The 16,769-nt window shown below is 57.5% G+C and overlaps 1 protein-coding gene across 2 annotated transcripts in view; it reads left to right on the top strand.

The window, feature by feature from the left end:
• TLN1 (talin 1) overlaps nucleotides 1-16,769 on the top strand; it is a 37,302-nt gene that overhangs the window by 11,942 nt on the left and 8,591 nt on the right. Inside the window, exons 12-46 of one of the 2 annotated variants that reach the window (XM_051642116.1) lie at nucleotides 174-250; nucleotides 427-607; nucleotides 1,172-1,285; nucleotides 1,610-1,718; nucleotides 2,220-2,428; nucleotides 2,547-2,645; nucleotides 2,846-2,896; nucleotides 5,848-6,015; nucleotides 6,295-6,589; nucleotides 6,691-6,857; nucleotides 7,359-7,487; nucleotides 7,822-7,935; nucleotides 8,143-8,256; nucleotides 8,408-8,542; nucleotides 8,686-8,814; nucleotides 8,935-9,037; nucleotides 9,113-9,321; nucleotides 9,419-9,538; nucleotides 9,704-9,901; nucleotides 10,237-10,376; nucleotides 10,475-10,568; nucleotides 10,739-10,828; nucleotides 11,004-11,126; nucleotides 11,309-11,452; nucleotides 11,770-11,931; nucleotides 12,020-12,160; nucleotides 13,111-13,292; nucleotides 13,576-13,708; nucleotides 13,824-13,925; nucleotides 14,049-14,219; nucleotides 14,361-14,510; nucleotides 14,634-14,735; nucleotides 14,860-14,979; nucleotides 15,267-15,413; nucleotides 16,345-16,511. In XM_051642116.1, the coding sequence (XP_051498076.1) occupies nucleotides 174-250; nucleotides 427-607; nucleotides 1,172-1,285; nucleotides 1,610-1,718; nucleotides 2,220-2,428; nucleotides 2,547-2,645; nucleotides 2,846-2,896; nucleotides 5,848-6,015; nucleotides 6,295-6,589; nucleotides 6,691-6,857; nucleotides 7,359-7,487; nucleotides 7,822-7,935; nucleotides 8,143-8,256; nucleotides 8,408-8,542; nucleotides 8,686-8,814; nucleotides 8,935-9,037; nucleotides 9,113-9,321; nucleotides 9,419-9,538; nucleotides 9,704-9,901; nucleotides 10,237-10,376; nucleotides 10,475-10,568; nucleotides 10,739-10,828; nucleotides 11,004-11,126; nucleotides 11,309-11,452; nucleotides 11,770-11,931; nucleotides 12,020-12,160; nucleotides 13,111-13,292; nucleotides 13,576-13,708; nucleotides 13,824-13,925; nucleotides 14,049-14,219; nucleotides 14,361-14,510; nucleotides 14,634-14,735; nucleotides 14,860-14,979; nucleotides 15,267-15,413; nucleotides 16,345-16,511 (4,889 nt within the window). The remainder of the gene's footprint in view (nucleotides 1-173; nucleotides 251-426; nucleotides 608-1,171; nucleotides 1,286-1,609; nucleotides 1,719-2,219; nucleotides 2,429-2,546; nucleotides 2,646-2,845; nucleotides 2,897-5,847; nucleotides 6,016-6,294; nucleotides 6,590-6,690; nucleotides 6,858-7,358; nucleotides 7,488-7,821; nucleotides 7,936-8,142; nucleotides 8,257-8,407; nucleotides 8,543-8,685; nucleotides 8,815-8,934; nucleotides 9,038-9,112; nucleotides 9,322-9,418; nucleotides 9,539-9,703; nucleotides 9,902-10,236; nucleotides 10,377-10,474; nucleotides 10,569-10,738; nucleotides 10,829-11,003; nucleotides 11,127-11,308; nucleotides 11,453-11,769; nucleotides 11,932-12,019; nucleotides 12,161-13,110; nucleotides 13,293-13,575; nucleotides 13,709-13,823; nucleotides 13,926-14,048; nucleotides 14,220-14,360; nucleotides 14,511-14,633; nucleotides 14,736-14,859; nucleotides 14,980-15,266; nucleotides 15,414-16,344; nucleotides 16,512-16,769) is intronic. The other variant, XM_051642117.1, reaches the window with a different exon arrangement.

The raw sequence follows: 16,769 nt of genomic DNA on the forward strand, positions 1-16,769 counted from the left end.
AACTGGCTCCTATCTGGAGGGGGTCGCAGAGTGCCCCTTCCAGCTGCCTCCAAGCACCACACAGTGCTGCTGGGGGGACCCTGTGGCCTGGTACGGTGCCTGGGCTGCAGGAGGAGGGGAAGGCTGGGGGGTGTGAGCTGGCTGTAACATTTTTTTCCTCTTTCCCTCTGCAGAAAAAGAGCAAAGACCACTTTGGATTGGAGGGGGATGAGGAGTCCACCATGCTGGAAGACGCAGTGTCTCCAAAGAAGTAAGTCCTCAAGGAGTAGGTTAGTCGCCAACCAGAAGCTGAATGGAGAGCCGGCTCCAGCTGAGTTTGCAGCACAACATGTCTGGAGGAGGAGCAGCTGCCAGTCCTTCGGCTCCTGCAGAGCCTGGTGCCAGGGCTGTGGGCACCCGTTCACCTGGCATGTCTCCCCATTTCAGGCCGACAATCTTGCAGCAGCAGTTCAACTGTATGGGCAAGGCAGAGCTGGGCTCGGTGGCCCTGCCAGCCATCATGCGGACGGGGGCTGGAGGGCCCGAAAACTTCCAGGTGGGCACGATGCCTCAGCCTCAGCTGCAAGTCACCAGTGGCCAGATGCACCGAGGGCACATGCCTCCCCTGGTAAGCTCTCCTTGTGCCCACCATAGGGTGCAAACTCCAAAAGGTGCCCATCGGGCTCTTGTAGACCAATCCATTTGGGTGTGTGGCCAGGCGTTCTCCCCCAGCCAGCTGCTGCAGCCTCTCCTTCAAGCTGAGCTGCCCTGAGCTGCTGTGCCTGGCCAGCTCCACCAGTGCTGAAGTTTGCAGCAGAACCCTGTGCCTGGCTTTGGTGCACGCCATGTCCTCTACAGCTGGAGAAGTGCTTGGAAAAGGCCATGGGGAAGCTGTTTTCTTTGGCCTCACTCAACAAACCAGCTTACTGTAAAAGCCTTGTGGGGTCCTGCTTCATCTGCTCCCCTCTCCCCAAGAGCTGGTTAACTGTGAGACACACTTGTACCCATAGTGGGATGGGGCGTTTCCCAGTGGTAGGTGCAGAGGGGAGACCCTCTCTTATTGCTGAGTGCACCCCACTTTATGGAGGTGCCTGTGATCAGCAGTATGTTACGCTGCATGCAGCGGGACACATGAACTGAATATTTAAGATGTCAAACTCCCAGCATACTTCAGTCTGTCTATGTGTTGCAGACTTCAGCCCAGCAAGCCCTGACTGGCACCATCAACTCCAGCATGCAGGCTGTGCATGCAGCCCAGGCCACGCTGGATGACTTCGAGACCTTGCCACCCCTGGGGCAGGATGCTGTGAGTGCCAGGGGAGAGGTGGGGGGGGGACCTCACTGGAGGTGGCTGGCTGGGCTGGGTGGGGTTGGCTGTGCTCTGAGGAGAGGTTTCAGAAGGTTCTTGGGAGATCTGCTGCCTGTAATGAGGTGAGGTTGTATCCAGCTCTTGAGGCAGGAGCAGAGAGGATCCTTGGTCATGTTGCTTCATCAGGATGGGCTGGGGAGTTTTGGGTTGTCACAGCACTTCCTTCCTTCTTCCTTGTCTCCTCTTTCCTGCATCTGTGTGAGCATGGGTACAGCTCCACACCACCCCCACCACCTCCTGACTCTGTTCTCCCCATTTCAGGCTTCCAAAGCCTGGCGCAAAAACAAGATGGACGAGTCAAAGCATGAGATCCACTCCCAAGTGGATGCTATCACTGCCGGCACAGCCTCAGTGGTCAACCTCACTGCAGGTACGTGGAGAGCCGGAGTAGAAAGATTCCCCAGCTCTGGGCAAGGCTGGTCTCTCCTGTTTGGCTGAAGGTCGTGTCTCCTGCTGTCCATCAGGAGGAGCCAGCGTACCCCAGCTAGAGCAAAATGGGCCTCCACTGCTGCTCATGTGCCTGTAGAGCCAGTTGTGCCCTTGCAGTTTGCTCTGCCTTTACATGCCCCGGGATCCCTGCCTGTGCCCAGCCCAGCTCAGACCTTCCTCCCAGTCCTTGGCTGACCTGCCATCCTCTGAACCAGAAGCATGTTGTCTGGTCCCTGCCATAGCTCTGGGCATGGCCATGGGACAGTGCAGCATTCCTTCCCCAGTCTCTCCTGCCCAAACTCAACTGATGCAACCAACTTGCAGTCTTAGGAGCCAGGGGGGGTCTCTCCCCACCCAGGACCACATCAGTGACAGGTGCAGGGATGCTCTTTGAGCATCACTTGAAACATGTTCCATCCCAACTCATCTTCTCCCTGTGCAGGGGATCCAGCAGACACAGACTACACCGCCGTGGGCTGTGCTGTCACCACCATCTCTTCCAACCTGACGGAGATGTCCAAGGGTGTCAAACTCCTGGCTGCACTGATGGAGGATGAGGGAGGGAATGGGCGGCAGCTTCTGCAGGCAGCCAAGAACCTGGCAAGCGCCGTCTCGGACCTGCTGAAAACCGCACAGCCTGCCAGTGCTGAGGTGGGTGGCTGGAGAGGCTGTGGGGCTGAGAGGAGGGTGGAAGCCACGGGGGAGCCATCGCGTGAGTCTTTAGGACTTACTCATGAGCTCACTGTTGCTTTTGCCTCGTTCGTTGCAGCCTCGCCAGAATCTCCTGCAGGCTGCTGGCCTCGTGGGCCAGACCAGTGGGGAGCTGCTGCAGCAGATCGGGGAGAGCGACACCGACCCGCGGTTCCAGGTGAGTGCATCTGGTGGTGCCCAGGGACACCTGCTGCCTAAAACCATCCACCTTCACTCAGAATCAGCAGGAAGGCTCCGGGCTGAAGCTTGGCCGGTGCCTGGTGGTGACTTTGCTGAGGGAGGCAGCAGGCCATTGCCCATCTCTGTCCCTAGAGCTGCTGTGACATAACACCTCTTGTCTTGTGGATTCTTGTGTAGATCCCAGAAAGCCGGAGTGCTTGGATCCTGCCTGCCTCTGACCCAAAGACGGTAAAAGGGGGCTGTAGGCATGACTTGGTGGTCCTTGCCCTCTCTGGTGTGAGGGGTGCTCCTCTGGGGGCAATCAGCTGAACTCTTTGTGGAAAGGCTCTTCTCAAAAATCTGCTTTTATGGTGATTGGTTCTCAGAAGTCCATGCACTCGGGTCACTAGCCAGATGAGTGCTGCCCTGAGAGTTCTCTCTTGCAGCTGCCTCGGCTCCTGTCTTCTGCTGCCTGCCTCTGGGAGCTGCCTGGCCTTGTCAGACACTCAGGGTGGCTGGAATCTTCGGGGGTGGTGTGTTTTGGCCGAGCTGACTTCCAGCCAGCTTGCTTTCCCACGCCTGCTCCTGCCAGCACAAGGGAGGTGGCACGCTGTTCTAGGGAGGAAGGTCCAGCCATAGTGCAAACCAAAACAGACTCCAAAAAAAAGATGTTTCTCTTGATGGCAGCTGTGCAGCCTTGAGGTGAGCAGAAAAACCTCGGCAGAGAGCCAAGGGGAGCAGAAAAGCTGGCACTAGGGCAGGGGGCTATGCACAGCCAGGCAGCAGGGCCAGGACAGGGCAGCTGCAAGGGGCAGATTTAGAATCTGGAAGACAATTTGCACAGCTGCAGTGGGATGCTCTACCCCGTAGCTGCCAGACCTGAGTGTATCTGCTTCCCTCCTTGGGCTCAGATGCTGCAGTCTGGGGTCTCTGGTGCTGGGTGCATGCACTATCCGGTCTCTCTTCCTGTCTGCAAAGGTGGTGGATGGCAGCAGGACTAGTCTTGGCTTGCAGGAGGCAAGGGGATGCTGTGACATTTTTGGCTTGGTGGCCGGAGGCTCAGGTGTTGTGGGGTGTAGGGCTGCTCACTGCGAGCAAGCAGGTGGCAGGAGGGCTGCCCTGCACACCATGGTGTTTGCCCCAAGGGTTTCCCATCTGGGGCCGCCAGTGTTCAGCAGCAGTGTGCTGCAGGAGCTAATCCTGGTATCTGTGGTGTGCCATCAGGTCTCATGCCCTGAGGGGAAGCTGTTTGCCACATGCCGGTTGCTGCCAGTTGCGTGCTGGCGGTGTGGCCCTGTGCCTTCCTAGAGCAGAGGAGGCTTCTTGCTGGGTCATGCTCCTTGTGGTTTAAGCCCAGCCTGAGCTCCACACAGCTACTTGCTCGCTCCCCCCTGGTGGGATGGAGGAGAGAAGCAGAAGAGTAAAATGAGAAAACCGTGGATTGGGATAAAGATGATTTAATAAGCAAAGCAAAACAGGGAATTCATTCACCACTTCCCGTGGGGCCATCTCCAGGAAAGCTGGGCTTCATCAGTTATATCTTGGGAAGACAAACACCATCACTCTGAACATCGCCTCCTTATTCTTCCCCCAGCTTTATATTCTGAGCATGACATCATATGGTGCAGAATATCCTTTTAGCCTGTTGGGGTCAGCTGTCCCACCTGTGTCCCCTTCCACCTTCTTGTGAACCCCCAGCTACTCACTGCTGGGGCAATACATAGAATGGTTCATAGAATGGTTTGGGTTGGAAGGGACCTTCAAGATCATCTAGTTCCAACAACTTCCACTAGATTATGTTGCTCAAAGCCCCATCCAACCTGGCCTTAAACACTTCCAGGGAGGGGGCAGCCACAACTCCTCCAGGCAACCTGTGCCAGTGTCTCACCACCCTCACAGAAGAGAATCTAGTACCTAAACCAAGTTTACCCTCTTCCAGTTTGAAACCATTCCCCTTGTCCTATCACTCCTTGCCCTTTTAGAAAGTCCCTCCCAGCTTTCCTCTACCCCCTTCAGGTACTGGAAGGTGCTATAAGGTGTCCTCAGAGCCTTCTCTTCTCCAGGCTGAACAGCCCCAACTCCCTCAGCCTGTCCTCATAGCAGAGCTGCTCCAGCCCTCTGATCATCTTTGTGGCCCTCCTCTGGACTTTCTCCAAGAGCTTCATGTCCTTATGTTGGAAGCTCAAGAACTGGGCACACCTCTGCAAGAGGGGTCTCACAAGAGTGGAGTAGAGGGGTAGAATCACCTCGCTGGCCCTGCTGGCCACACTTCTGATGCAGCCCAAGATGTGGTTGGCTTTCTGGGCTGCAGGTTCATGTTGCTGGCTCACAGTGAGCCTTTAATCAACCAACACCCCTGAGTCCTTCACAGGGCTGTTGTAAATCCATTCCCCACTCAGCCTGTAATTGTGCCTGTGGTTACCCTGACCCAGGTGCAGGACCTTGCACTTAGACTTGTTGAACTTCCTGAGGTTGTCATGGTCCCACCTCTCAAGCCTGTCAAGGTCCCTCTGGCTGGCCTCCCTTCCCTCCAGTGTGTTGACTTCACCACACACTTTGGTGTCATCAGCAAACTTGCCAAGGGTGCCCTCAATTCCACTGTCCATGTCTCCAGTAAAGATGTTAAACAGCATTAGTCCCCCTGAAAAGGCCTTGGCTCTGAGTAAGGACTGCTCATCCATTATGAAAACATCTCTGTATTATCGACACAAATCCAAAACATAGACCCATACTGGCTGCTCTGAAGAGAATTTACTCTATCCCAGCCAAAAGTAGCACATTGCCGCTTGGCTGGAGGGGTTTGCCACTTTCTGGCCATTTGGTAGTGCCAGTGGTGCCTTGCAGCAGGGTGTCACTGTGCTGCAATTGGGGACTTGGTTGTTGGCTGGGGAGTGGGCAATGAGCAGGTCGCGGGTGTTGGGGTGATGCTGAGTGTTGCCCAAGCTGCTCCGGGCAATGGTGATGGTGGTGCAGGCTGAAGCTGAAGGGGGACTACAGCCTCACCACAGGCTGTAGTACATTGTACAGATGGGGTCAGGGTGTTGCCAGCTGCTCCAGGTGTCAGGTGCTGCGCCTGAGTGGATGAAAGGCCCCCTGAGAGCTCACGTTTTCCCACTAAATATTCCGTGAGAGCCCTGCAGGCAGCTGCTGGTGCTCCCATCACCGTGGCTCCTATGCTGACCCTCTCCGTCCCCCCCCAGGACATGCTCATGCAGCTGGCGAAGGCGGTGGCCAGCGCTGCTGCTGCGCTGGTGCTCAAAGCCAAGAATGTGGCGCAGAAGACGGAGGACTCGGCGCTGCAGACGCAGGTGATCGCTGCGGCCACTCAGTGCGCCCTCTCCACCTCCCAGCTGGTGGCCTGCACCAAGGTAAGTGGCACGGTTAAGCCTCACCGTGGAGTGTTTGTGAGCGTCACCTGGCTCGTGGCAGCTCCATGGTGGGGTCAGGGGTGTGCCAGGACTACGCGTCCCCAAGTAGGACATTAGGGGTCTGGCACCAAAAGCGTGGGCTGCCTGGGATCCCTGTCACTGTGCCCCACGCACTGAGTATCTTCTTTGGAGGAGCAGAAGTGGGGGACAGCTCTCCCTGCACAGCTCCTACAAGGAGCCCACCACACACTCTACCCAAGCCTTTCCTCTCCCCTATAGGTAGTGGCTCCTACAATCAGCTCCCCAGTCTGCCAGGAGCAGCTGATCGAGGCTGGCAAGTTGGTAGCCAAGTCAGCAGAAGGCTGTGTGGAGGCCTCCAAGGCAGCCACCAACGATGACCAGCTCCTGAAGCAGGTGGGGGTGGCAGCCACGGCCGTCACCCAGGCCCTGAATGACCTGCTGCAGCACATCAAGCAGCATGCCTTGGGCGGGCAGCCCATCGGGCGCTACGACCAGGCCACTGACACCATCCTCAATGTCACCGAGAACATATTCAGCTCTATGGGCGATGCTGGTGAGAGCAGCTTATGGCACCTGGGGTAGAGCATGGTGGATGGGGAGGTATCAGGGAGGCTGTGGGACTTGCTAACAGGCCACCCTACCTTTCTGTCCCAGGGGAGATGGTGCGGCAGGCTCGTATTCTGGCCCAGGCCACCTCCGACCTTGTCAATGCCATCAAAGCCGATGCAGAGGGAGAGACAGACCTGGAGAACTCCCGCAAGCTGCTGAGTGCAGCCAAGATCCTGGCCGATGCCACTGCCAAGATGGTGGAGGCTGCAAAGGTCAGTTCTGTGGGGAAGGATGAACACTGGCTTTGGTCCCCAGCCCCATCTCACCCCGTCCGCTTGGTGCTGCAGAGGGGGCAAACAGCCCTTGGGTGGGGGAGCCATTAAGGGGCTGTCCAGGGAGGCTGTAAAGTCTCCTTCTCTGGAGATACTAAAAACCTGTCTGCATGCCATCCTGTGCAACCTTCTCTAGGCCTGCTTTAGCAGGAGGGTTGGACTAGATGATCTACAAATGTCCCCTCCAACCCCTAGCACTCTGTGAGTTGCAGAGCAAGGCCCTGCACTGAGCTGAGGACCTGTGCAATGGAATGGGGCTCCTGGAGCTGTGGGTGGCAGCTCTTCCACTGCTGAGTTCTCGAAGAAAGGCTTTGGGCATCTCCCTGGCACCAGGCTGCCTGGGGGTGCTCCCCAGCATCAGGCCAAAGCACTGCTGCTACTTCAGGAGGACAAGGGACCAGGTGGCCCTTTCAAGGTGTGATGGTTTTCTTCTTTTTCCAGGGAGCTGCAGCCCACCCGGACAGCGAGGAGCAGCAGCAGCGGCTGCGCGAGGCAGCAGAGGGGCTCCGCATGGCCACCAACGCCGCAGCCCAGAATGCCATCAAGAAGAAGCTTGTGCACAAGCTGGAGGTGAGACACTGGGCAAGGGGACCACACAGGGCAAGGAGGCACAGTCAGTGAGCGAGAACTGTCTGGGACCCCCTTCCATCCCTGCACTTTCTAGAGGGATGAAGTCCTTTTCATGGATGGTGTCTGTGCTACCTCCCACAGAGATGTCCCCCCAGCTTCCATTCCCTTGTGCACACCATGTCACTTTGGGATGCTGGGTACCAAGGGTGCTGGGGATGCTCCAGTGTCACAGGCGTGGGAGGAGAAGTTCGGGGGGATCTGAGCCCCAGTGCGTGGCGGGGGGCTCGGGACAGGCTGCCCTGCCACCTGTGCTAACCTGTGCCTTCCCCCCTAGCATGCAGCCAAGCAAGCAGCCGCCTCTGCCACCCAGACCATCGCGGCCGCGCAGCACGCTGCCTCCTCCAACAAGAACCCCGCTGCACAGCAGCAGCTGGTGCAGAGCTGCAAGGTAAGACCCCAGATGGTCCTGGCATCTCCTGCACTGCCTGTCCCTGTCCCTTCTCCCACCAGTCATGCCAGGGTTCTGTGCTCAGCTGCAGCTGGCAGGCTGAGCCGTGGGGTCTTCATGCAGCTCCCCCAGGAGCCAGTCTTTTGGTCCTGGCTTAGATCTGTCTGGTCCCGGCCAAGACTCTCCAGTGACTCTCCTCTCCTACAGGTGGTGGCAGACCAGATCCCGATGCTGGTGCAGGGTGTACGAGGAAGCCAGTCCCAGCCAGACAGCCCCAGTGCCCAGCTGGCTCTCATTGCTGCCAGCCAGAACTTCCTGCAGGTACCCACACTGCCTGGAGCCTCTCACACCAGCTCTGGCATTACAGCTTTCCTACCATGCCTGGCCCTCCTAAGATACCAGGAAACCTGCTGCACATGGGCAGCAGACAGGTGCTGTGTGCTTGTCTCCTTCTCATGGCTTTTTCTTGCAGCCTGGTGGGAAGATGGTAGCTGCAGCCAAGGCCACCGTCCCCACCATCACAGACCAAGCCTCTGCCATGCAGCTCAGCCAGTGTGCCAAGAACTTGGCTGCAGCTCTGGCTGAGCTCCGCACAGCTGCCCAGAAGGTGAGAGGCTGGGTCCTGTCCCACAGCAGGGCCCTGGCTACGCAGAGCAGGGGTGGGACAGCAGGGACAGGATGGTAGCATGTCATCGTCTCTGCTGCAGCAGGGTGGACTCATTGGTCACCTCACTCACCTTCCCATTGCAGGCTCAGGAGGCATGTGGACCCTTGGAGATAGATTCTGCACTGGGTCTGGTGCAGAGCCTGGAGAGGGACTTGCAGGAAGCCAAGGCAGCTGCCCGTGATGGCAAGCTCAAGCCTCTGCCAGGAGAGACGGTAAGAATGCAGGGAAGGGCAGCATGGGGCAATGCAGGACAGCCACTGGGGTGGGGGAGCCATGGGTGTGGAGGGTGGAGATACAGCCCATCAGCATGGCCCCCCTTTACACCTTCACAGATGGAGAAGTGTGCCCAAGACCTGGGGAACAGCACGAAAGCCATCAGCTCTGCCATCGCTCACCTCCTGGGGGAGGTAGCCCAGGGCAACGAGAACTACACAGGTACCATCTTCCGTGCTGGGGCTGGGAGAGGGGTGGGGGCTTCACTGGCAGCCACTAACCTCTCCATTCCCCCAGGGATCGCTGCCCGAGAGGTGGCCCAGGCCCTGCGCTCGCTCAGCCAGGCTGCCCGTGGCGTGGCAGCCAACACCCCTGACCCGCAGGCGCAGAGCGCCATGCTGGAGTGCGCCAGCGATGTCATGGATAAAGCCAACAACCTCATCGAGGAGGCGCGGAAAGCGGTGGCCAAGCCCGGGGACCCAGAGAGCCAGCAGCGCCTGGCCCAGGTAAGGGGGAATGGGGACTCCGGTGCCCCCTGCCAGCCAGTTGGAAGGGCCATGGGGCTGGCCGGGGGAAGGTGACTGCTCTTTTGCTTCTTTGCAGGTGGCCAAGGCGGTGTCACAAGCCCTGAGCCGCTGCGTCAACTGCCTGCCGGGACAGCGGGATGTGGATGCTGCCATCCGCATGGTGGGAGAGGCCAGCAAGAGGCTGCTGGCAGATTCGGTGAGCTGAGCAGGGGTGGGAGGAGAAAGGGGAAGCCTTGTAGAAGGGCAAACAGGTCTGTCCGCACCAGCTTCCTCTGCAGCATATCCCCAAGCATGTGCGAGACCTTCATCCTCTGTCTCCATCCCCCTCGCTACCTCTCCTAACTTTTCTCCCTGCTTCCAGTTCCCTCCCAGCACCAAGAGCTTCCAGGAGGCGCAGAGCCAGCTGAACCGGGCGGCTGCAGGGCTGAACCAGTCCGCCAACGAGCTGGTGCAGGCATCGCGTGGCACCCCTCAAGACCTGGCCAAGTCCTCTGGCAAATTTGGGCAGGACTTCAATGAGTTCTTGCAGGCAGGAGTGGAGATGGCCAGCCAGTCCCCGGTAAGAGCAAACACCTGTTGGGGGTTCCTGGGTACTGTGAGAGGTTTGGGGTGCCCGAGAAGGCAGCTGGCTGCAGGCAGGTTGGCCAGGCAGTGGTGATTAGGCTGGCTGTGGCCAACACAGCTGGTGGGATGTGGTCCGGGGCTGTGCAAAGCAGCAGCAACAGGGAGGAAGTGGCTTGTGTTTGTTCAGCAAGAGTTGCCGCCATATTCTTGCTGTTGGTGAACAAGTTAGATGAAGGGAACCGGCTCAGCTTGAAAACCACTGGAGAAAACCCTGAGTGGGTGTGGAGCTTGGAAGTCTGCTGCAGGTAAACTCTTCTTGTCGCCTTGCAGAGTAAGGAAGACCAGGCGCAGGTAGTGTCGAACTTGAAGAGCATCTCCATGTCCTCCAGCAAGCTGTTGCTGGCTGCAAAGGCGCTGTCCGCTGACCCTGCAGCCCCCAACCTCAAGAATCAGCTGGCAGCAGCAGCACGGTAGGAAGAACCACTCCCTGTGAGCTGTTTGCTGTAGCAGTGGGCCCAGGTGGCAGAGCTGGTGTTGATCCGTGGGTCTTTCTCCCTGTCCCCATCAGGGCCGTGACCGACAGCATTAACCAGCTGATCACCATGTGCACCCAGCAGGCGCCAGGCCAGAAGGAGTGTGACAACGCCCTGCGGGAGCTGGAGGTGAGAAGCCACATCTTGACAAAGCAGTGGAGGAGCTGAGATGGCTGGGTGCTGAGATGGTGGAGGAGGGAGCTGCACCCTGCTGCAAGGGGCAGGAGGGAGCAAAGAGGAGGTGCCAGTGGAAGGCATGAACCATTCCCTTGATTCATGTCATTCCTGTGTCCCTACAGACGGTGAAGGAGCTGTTAGAGAACCCCACCCAGACCGTCAATGATATGTCCTACTTCAACTGCCTTGACAGTGTTATGGAGAACTCCAAGGTGAGCTCTGAGCTGGAGGTGGAGGTTTGGGGAAGGATGGGGAAGCCTGGGAAGCATGTTGGGCAAAGGAAAAGGTAGTTCCGCCCCTGTTAATGAAACATACTGACCTCTGAGCCTTGGAGCACAGTGCAGGAGTGGGAAGTGGTCTCTGACTAGTGCATGGTATGTTCTGCAGGTGCTGGGAGAGTCTATGGCTGGCATCTCCCAGAATGCCAAGAACAGCAAACTGCCTGAGTTTGGTGACTCCATCAGTGCTGCCTCCAAAGCTCTGTGCGGGCTGACAGAAGCAGCTGCACAGGTGAGACACGTTCGGTCCCAGCCCTCATGGTTACCCCTGTTGCACAGTTGCCATATGCACCTCTCTCCTGTCCCTGCAAGCCTGGCCCTCTGGTATGGTGCTGCCAGCCTCCTCTGTAGCCCATGCCCACTCTGGGCCACCCCCCTGTTCATGAGCTCTCACCACCTCACTCTTGCTTCTAGGCTGCCTACCTTGTGGGTGTCTCGGACCCCAACAGCCAGGCTGGACAGCAGGGCTTGGTAGACCCCACTCAGTTTGCCAGAGCTAACCAAGCTATCCAGATGGCCTGCCAGAACCTAGTGGACCCTGCTTGCACCCAGTCCCAGGTGAGCATGAGATGGGGCACCGTTATGGGCATTTTCTTGAATGAAAGGGAATCTGAAGCTATTGGGAAGAGCTGCATCTCAAGAGCTGGCCAAGATTATGGCTTGTGTTTCATCAGCTGTTTGAGGAACTAGCTGTCAGCTTTGGTGCAATGGTGACAGTTCAGATGGCGGGCTGTATGGGCATGCAGGACCTTGGCAGTCCATCTAGGATCCTAAGAAAAAACTCTGTTCACTGGTGCCCGACGTGGGGCTGGCGGGAAGGGAGAGTTGCAGGGATGGGACATCCTGGTGGAGCCTCATCCTGCTCTTCCCCACAGGTGCTGTCAGCAGCCACCATCGTAGCGAAGCACACCTCGGCCCTGTGCAACACCTGCCGCCTGGCCTCCTCCCGCACCGCCAACCCTGTGGCCAAGCGCCAGTTTGTCCAGTCAGCCAAGGAGGTGGCCAACAGCACAGCCAACCTGGTGAAGACCATCAAGGTGTGGTCTCCCTGCTGGGGCACCGTGGTGGGGATGGGATGTGGGGCACCGTGCAGGTTGGATAACTGCTCTGATCTCTCCACACCAGGCACTGGATGGTGACTTCAACGAAGAGAACCGGGAGCGGTGCCGCGCTGCCACCGCCCCTCTCATAGAGGCTGTGGATAACCTGACAGCTTTTGCCTCCAACCCAGAGTTTGCCACTGTTCCTGCCCAGATCAGCCCAGAGGTAGGATGCCACAGGGGCTGGGAGGGTGATGGGGGCTGCCAGAGAGTGAGGAGGAGCTCCTGAGCTTGTGATGGAAGACCCCATGTGGGGATAGTGCCTTGGGAGGGTGGCAAGCCTTGCACTTCGAGGGGCTGCTCTGAGCTGAGGGTCATGGGGGTGGGGGCTAACTTCCCAGGCACAGTCCCTCACACACATCACTGATTCATCACTGGGAACCTAATGAAGTTCAGTAAAGGCAAGTGCAGGGTCCTGCACCTAGGGAGGAGTAACCCCAGGCACGAGTGCAGGTTAGAGGTTTGCCTGCTGGAGAGGAGCTCTGTGGAGAAGGACCTGGGAGTCCTGGTGGGCAACAGTCACCCAGCAATATACCCTTGTGGCCAAGAAGGCAAATGACATCCTGGGGTGCATAAAGAAGAGTGTGACCAGCAAGTTGAGGGGCATCTTCTTCCCCCTCTGCCCTAGTGAGGCCAGAGGCTACATCTGGAGTACTGTGTCCAGTTCTGGGCCGCCAGTACAAGAAATACAAGGAACTACTGGAAGGAGGGCTACGAAGTTGATCAGGGCACTGGAACATCTATCTTACAAGCATCTACCTTATGAAGACCTGGGTCTGTTTAGCCAGGAGAAGACTGAGAGGAGATCTTATAAATGCTTAAAAATAGCTAAAGTTCACCTGTCAAGAGCATGGGGCCAGACTCTTTTCAGTGGTGACCAGCTGGGCAAGGGGCAACAGGCACAAACCGGAACACAGGAAATACCATCTGAATATGAGGATAAAATTTACTTTGAGGGTGGCAGAGCACTGGAACAGGCTTCCCAGGAAGGCTATGGAGTCTCCTTCTATGGAGATACTCAAAATCTGCCTGGACACCATCCTGTGCAACCTGTTTTTGCAGATTATCTCCAGCGTTCCCTTTCAGCCCCTGCCATTCTCCGATCTCCTTTCACAGGGGCGCAGAGCCATGGAGCCCATTGTCTCTTCAGCCAAGACCATGCTGGAGAGCTCTGCTGGCCTCATCCAGACCGCCCGCTCTCTGGCCGTCAACCCCAAGGACCCGCCGCAGTGGTCGGTGCTGGCTGGACACTCCCGCACCGTCTCAGACTCCATCAAGAAGCTGATCACCAACATGAGGTGAGGCGAGTCCTGCCCTTGGCCACAGCCCCATCCCTGCTGGCAGGTACTCCTGCTTTGAACTAACATCTCTGAGGGTGCTTTGTCTCATCTTGTCCTTGTCCGCTGCCGATGGATGGAGGCAAGGGCTGGGGCGGGAGATGCTGTCCCTCTTGTCCTGCACCCGAGCTGCTCCTCTATCCCTGGGATTGGTTGATGGGAATGCGTGCCAGCATGCTGGGGCTCTATGATGCCAGATTCCTGGGGGCAAAGGGGTGGCATAACTGATTCCTCTGTCATGCAGGGACAAAGCTCCAGGACAGCGGGAGTGTGATGAAGCCATCGAAGTCCTGAACAGATGCATGCGGGAGGTGGACCAGGCCTCCCTCGCTGCCATCAGCCAGCAGCTGGCCCCCCGAGAAGACATCTCCCAGGAGGTGGGTCAGGGAAGTGCTACTGCAAGGCTCAACAGAGGCAGGCGTCCTTTCCCCAGGCTCCCAGCAGGACCCCAGCCCTGCTGCAGCCTCATGCGATGCCCTCTCTTTGCAACAGGCTTTGCACAACCAGATGATCACAGCTGTCCAGGAGATCAGCAACCTGATTGAGCCTGTGGCCAGCGCAGCACGGGCCGAGGCCTCGCAGCTGGGGCACAAGGTAACATGGGGATAGGGAGCTGCTGACGAGGCACTCAGTGCACATGGAGGAGCTCGTGGTGGGAGGAAAGGCACAAGGGAGCTGGGGCTGGAAGCTGCTGGTGCTGATGCTGCTCTTCCCTAGGTGTCCCAGATGGCTCAGTACTTTGAGCCGCTCATTATGGCGGCTGTCGGCGCTGCCTCCAAAACACCCAACCACCAGCAGCAGATGAATCTCCTGGACCAGACCAAAACGCTGGCTGAGTCTGCCTTGCAGATGCTGTATACAGCCAAGGAGGCTGGTGGGAACCCCAAGGTGAGCAGGAGGGACACATGTCAGTGGGATGCTCCCCTTTGCGTGTGGGTGCTGTGTGGTGCACATGTGTGTGCCAAACATGGGAACCTGTCAGGATGGGATCTGCTGCCCACATATCCTCACTCTGGCTCGTCTTTGCAGCAAGCTGCCCACACCCAGGAGGCTCTGGAGGAGGCTGTGCAGATGATGAAGGAAGCAGTGGAGGACCTGACCACCACCCTGAATGAGGCAGCCAGCGCTGCAGGTGTTGTGGGGGGCATGGTGGACTCCATCACTCAGGCCATCAACCAGGTGAGGGGAGGGTGGAGTGGACCTGGCCAGGGCTATGGGTGGGAGAGAGGAACAGTCAGCATGAAACCCTACAGGTTATTTGGACTGGAGCTGGAGCCAGAGTCTCGTGATTGTCTCTTGCAGCTGGATGAGGGGCCAATGGGTGAGCCAGAGGGCAGCTTTGTGGACTACCAGACCACCATGGTGAAGACAGCCAAGGCCATTGCAGTGACTGTGCAGGAGATGGTGGGTGCAAGCAAGCCTGATACTGCTGGAAGCGGTGCCTGCCTCCCAGGCAGGGTGACTATCCTCCTTGCTTGCCCATCCCAGCACTGGTCCCCTCCAACTCCTACTTTTCTTTCACCGACAGGTCACCAAATCCACCACCAACCCGGACGAGCTGGGCATACTGGCCAACCAGCTCACCAACGACTATGGGCAGCTGGCACAAGAAGCCAAGCTGGCTGCCCTCACTGCTGAGAACGAGGAGGTGCGAGCATGGGGGAGGGTGCTCAAGTTGTGCTGCGGGGCAGAGCAGGGTCTGCTGAGGTGTGAGAGCAGAGGACAGGGACACTCAAACCTCCTGTCAGCTGGGGACAGGCAGCATTGCCTGCACACCTCCCCTGCAAGACAGTGTGCAAACGTGGAGCAATGCCTCCTTTCCATGTTCCCCCTCTGGAGTGGGAGGTTTGGGAGAGAGGAGCTGGGTGGGAGTGGCTGGTGTTTCCCAGCAGGTACCACAGATGCTGGGTCTCTCACACATGTATTCCCCTCCAGATTGGCTCCCACATCAAGCGCCGGGTGCAGGAGCTGGGTCATGGCTGTGCTGCCCTGGTCACCAAGGCTGGAGCCCTGCAGTGCAGCCCCAGTGATGCCTACACCAAGAAGGAGCTGATAGAGAGTGCACGAAAGGTTTCTGAGAAGGTAAGTGGCCCAGAGAGAGGCATGATGAGGTGGGAGGGATGCCGTATTGAGCCATATGCTCCTGGAGCCAGCATGCTAGGTTCTCCCTGAGTCTTGGTGGGCTCTTCCACCTCTCTCAGCTCACCCTGCCCAGCTGACAGGGTGGAGGATGGACCCCCCTCTCCAGGCACCCACAACTGTTGTTTGTGCTTTGGTGGGTGAGTGTTAACCTCCAGGTGCTGCCTGCTGTTGTGCCAATGAAAGCCTGCCAAGGGAGACTGATTTACACGCTGGTGGTAGCTCAAATCAGCCCTTGTAGCACTGGGCATAGTGTTTGCTCCATCTCCAGCCAAGCTAGCTTCTCTTTCTGGGTGATGGATCTACCCCTCACCTGCTTCTGGCATGGTGGACAGCATTCTGTCCATTATTCAGTCTGAAGATCAGACTTTTGAATAACAGATGAAGACATGGCTAAAAACTGTGCTTGGAAAGCGTAGAGGAGCAGTGCTTGTCAGCAAAATCATGAAAGCAAAACAAACACTTGTTCATCATGCCTGGCATGTGCCTGCATGCTCAGGACCTCCTGCAGATTCTTCCTTTCCAAGATTGCTTTCCATCAGGAAACTTGTTCTCCCATGAGCGCTTGCCCAAGAACAGATACTGAGCTTAGCAGCTAAAGAGGGAATGAGCTGTGATGTTCTGTTGCCCATAATGTTAACCTCATTTATTTGGAAACTACTAGAGTCCAATATCTTCTGAACCCCCAAACACAATAGGCACAAAGTAAAAATAAATAACTGGAAGCTAAGAAGCAGTGTCCAGACCACACAATTCCCAGTTCCTTTCCTTGGTATGGAGAAGCTTCATCCTGGGAGGTGTCAGAGAAGGTGTGTGCAGCAGGGGTTGCCTGAACCTGCTCTGATGCCCCAGTCACCCTACTTGTACCCCACAGGTGTCTCACGTGCTGGCAGCTCTTCAGGCTGGGAACCGTGGGACACAAGCCTGCATCACAGCAGCCAGTGCTGTCTCTGGCATCATTGCTGACCTCGACACCACCATCATGTTTGCCACGGCAGGAACCCTCAACCGGGAGAACTCTGAGACCTTTGCAGACCACAGGTACCCAGGCACCTCGCCCAGCCTCTGCTCAGCTCAGAGATGGGGGTGGTCAGGCTCTGTCCCATGGTCTCCTGTCTTTCTGAGCAGTGGACTAGCCCCAAGGAGAGCTGCAAGTTCAGCTCACACACACAGAATCACAGAAGAGTGGTTGGGGTTGGAAGGGACCTTTGGAGATCATCTAGTCCAGCTCACCTGCTAGAGCAGGATCCCCTAGAGCAAATTACACAGGAACACATCCAGACAAGTTTTGAATGTCTC

Source organism: Apus apus, chromosome Z (assembly GCF_020740795.1).
Source record: "Apus apus isolate bApuApu2 chromosome Z, bApuApu2.pri.cur, whole genome shotgun sequence".
NCBI classification, from domain to species: Eukaryota; Metazoa; Chordata; class Aves; order Apodiformes; family Apodidae; genus Apus; species Apus apus.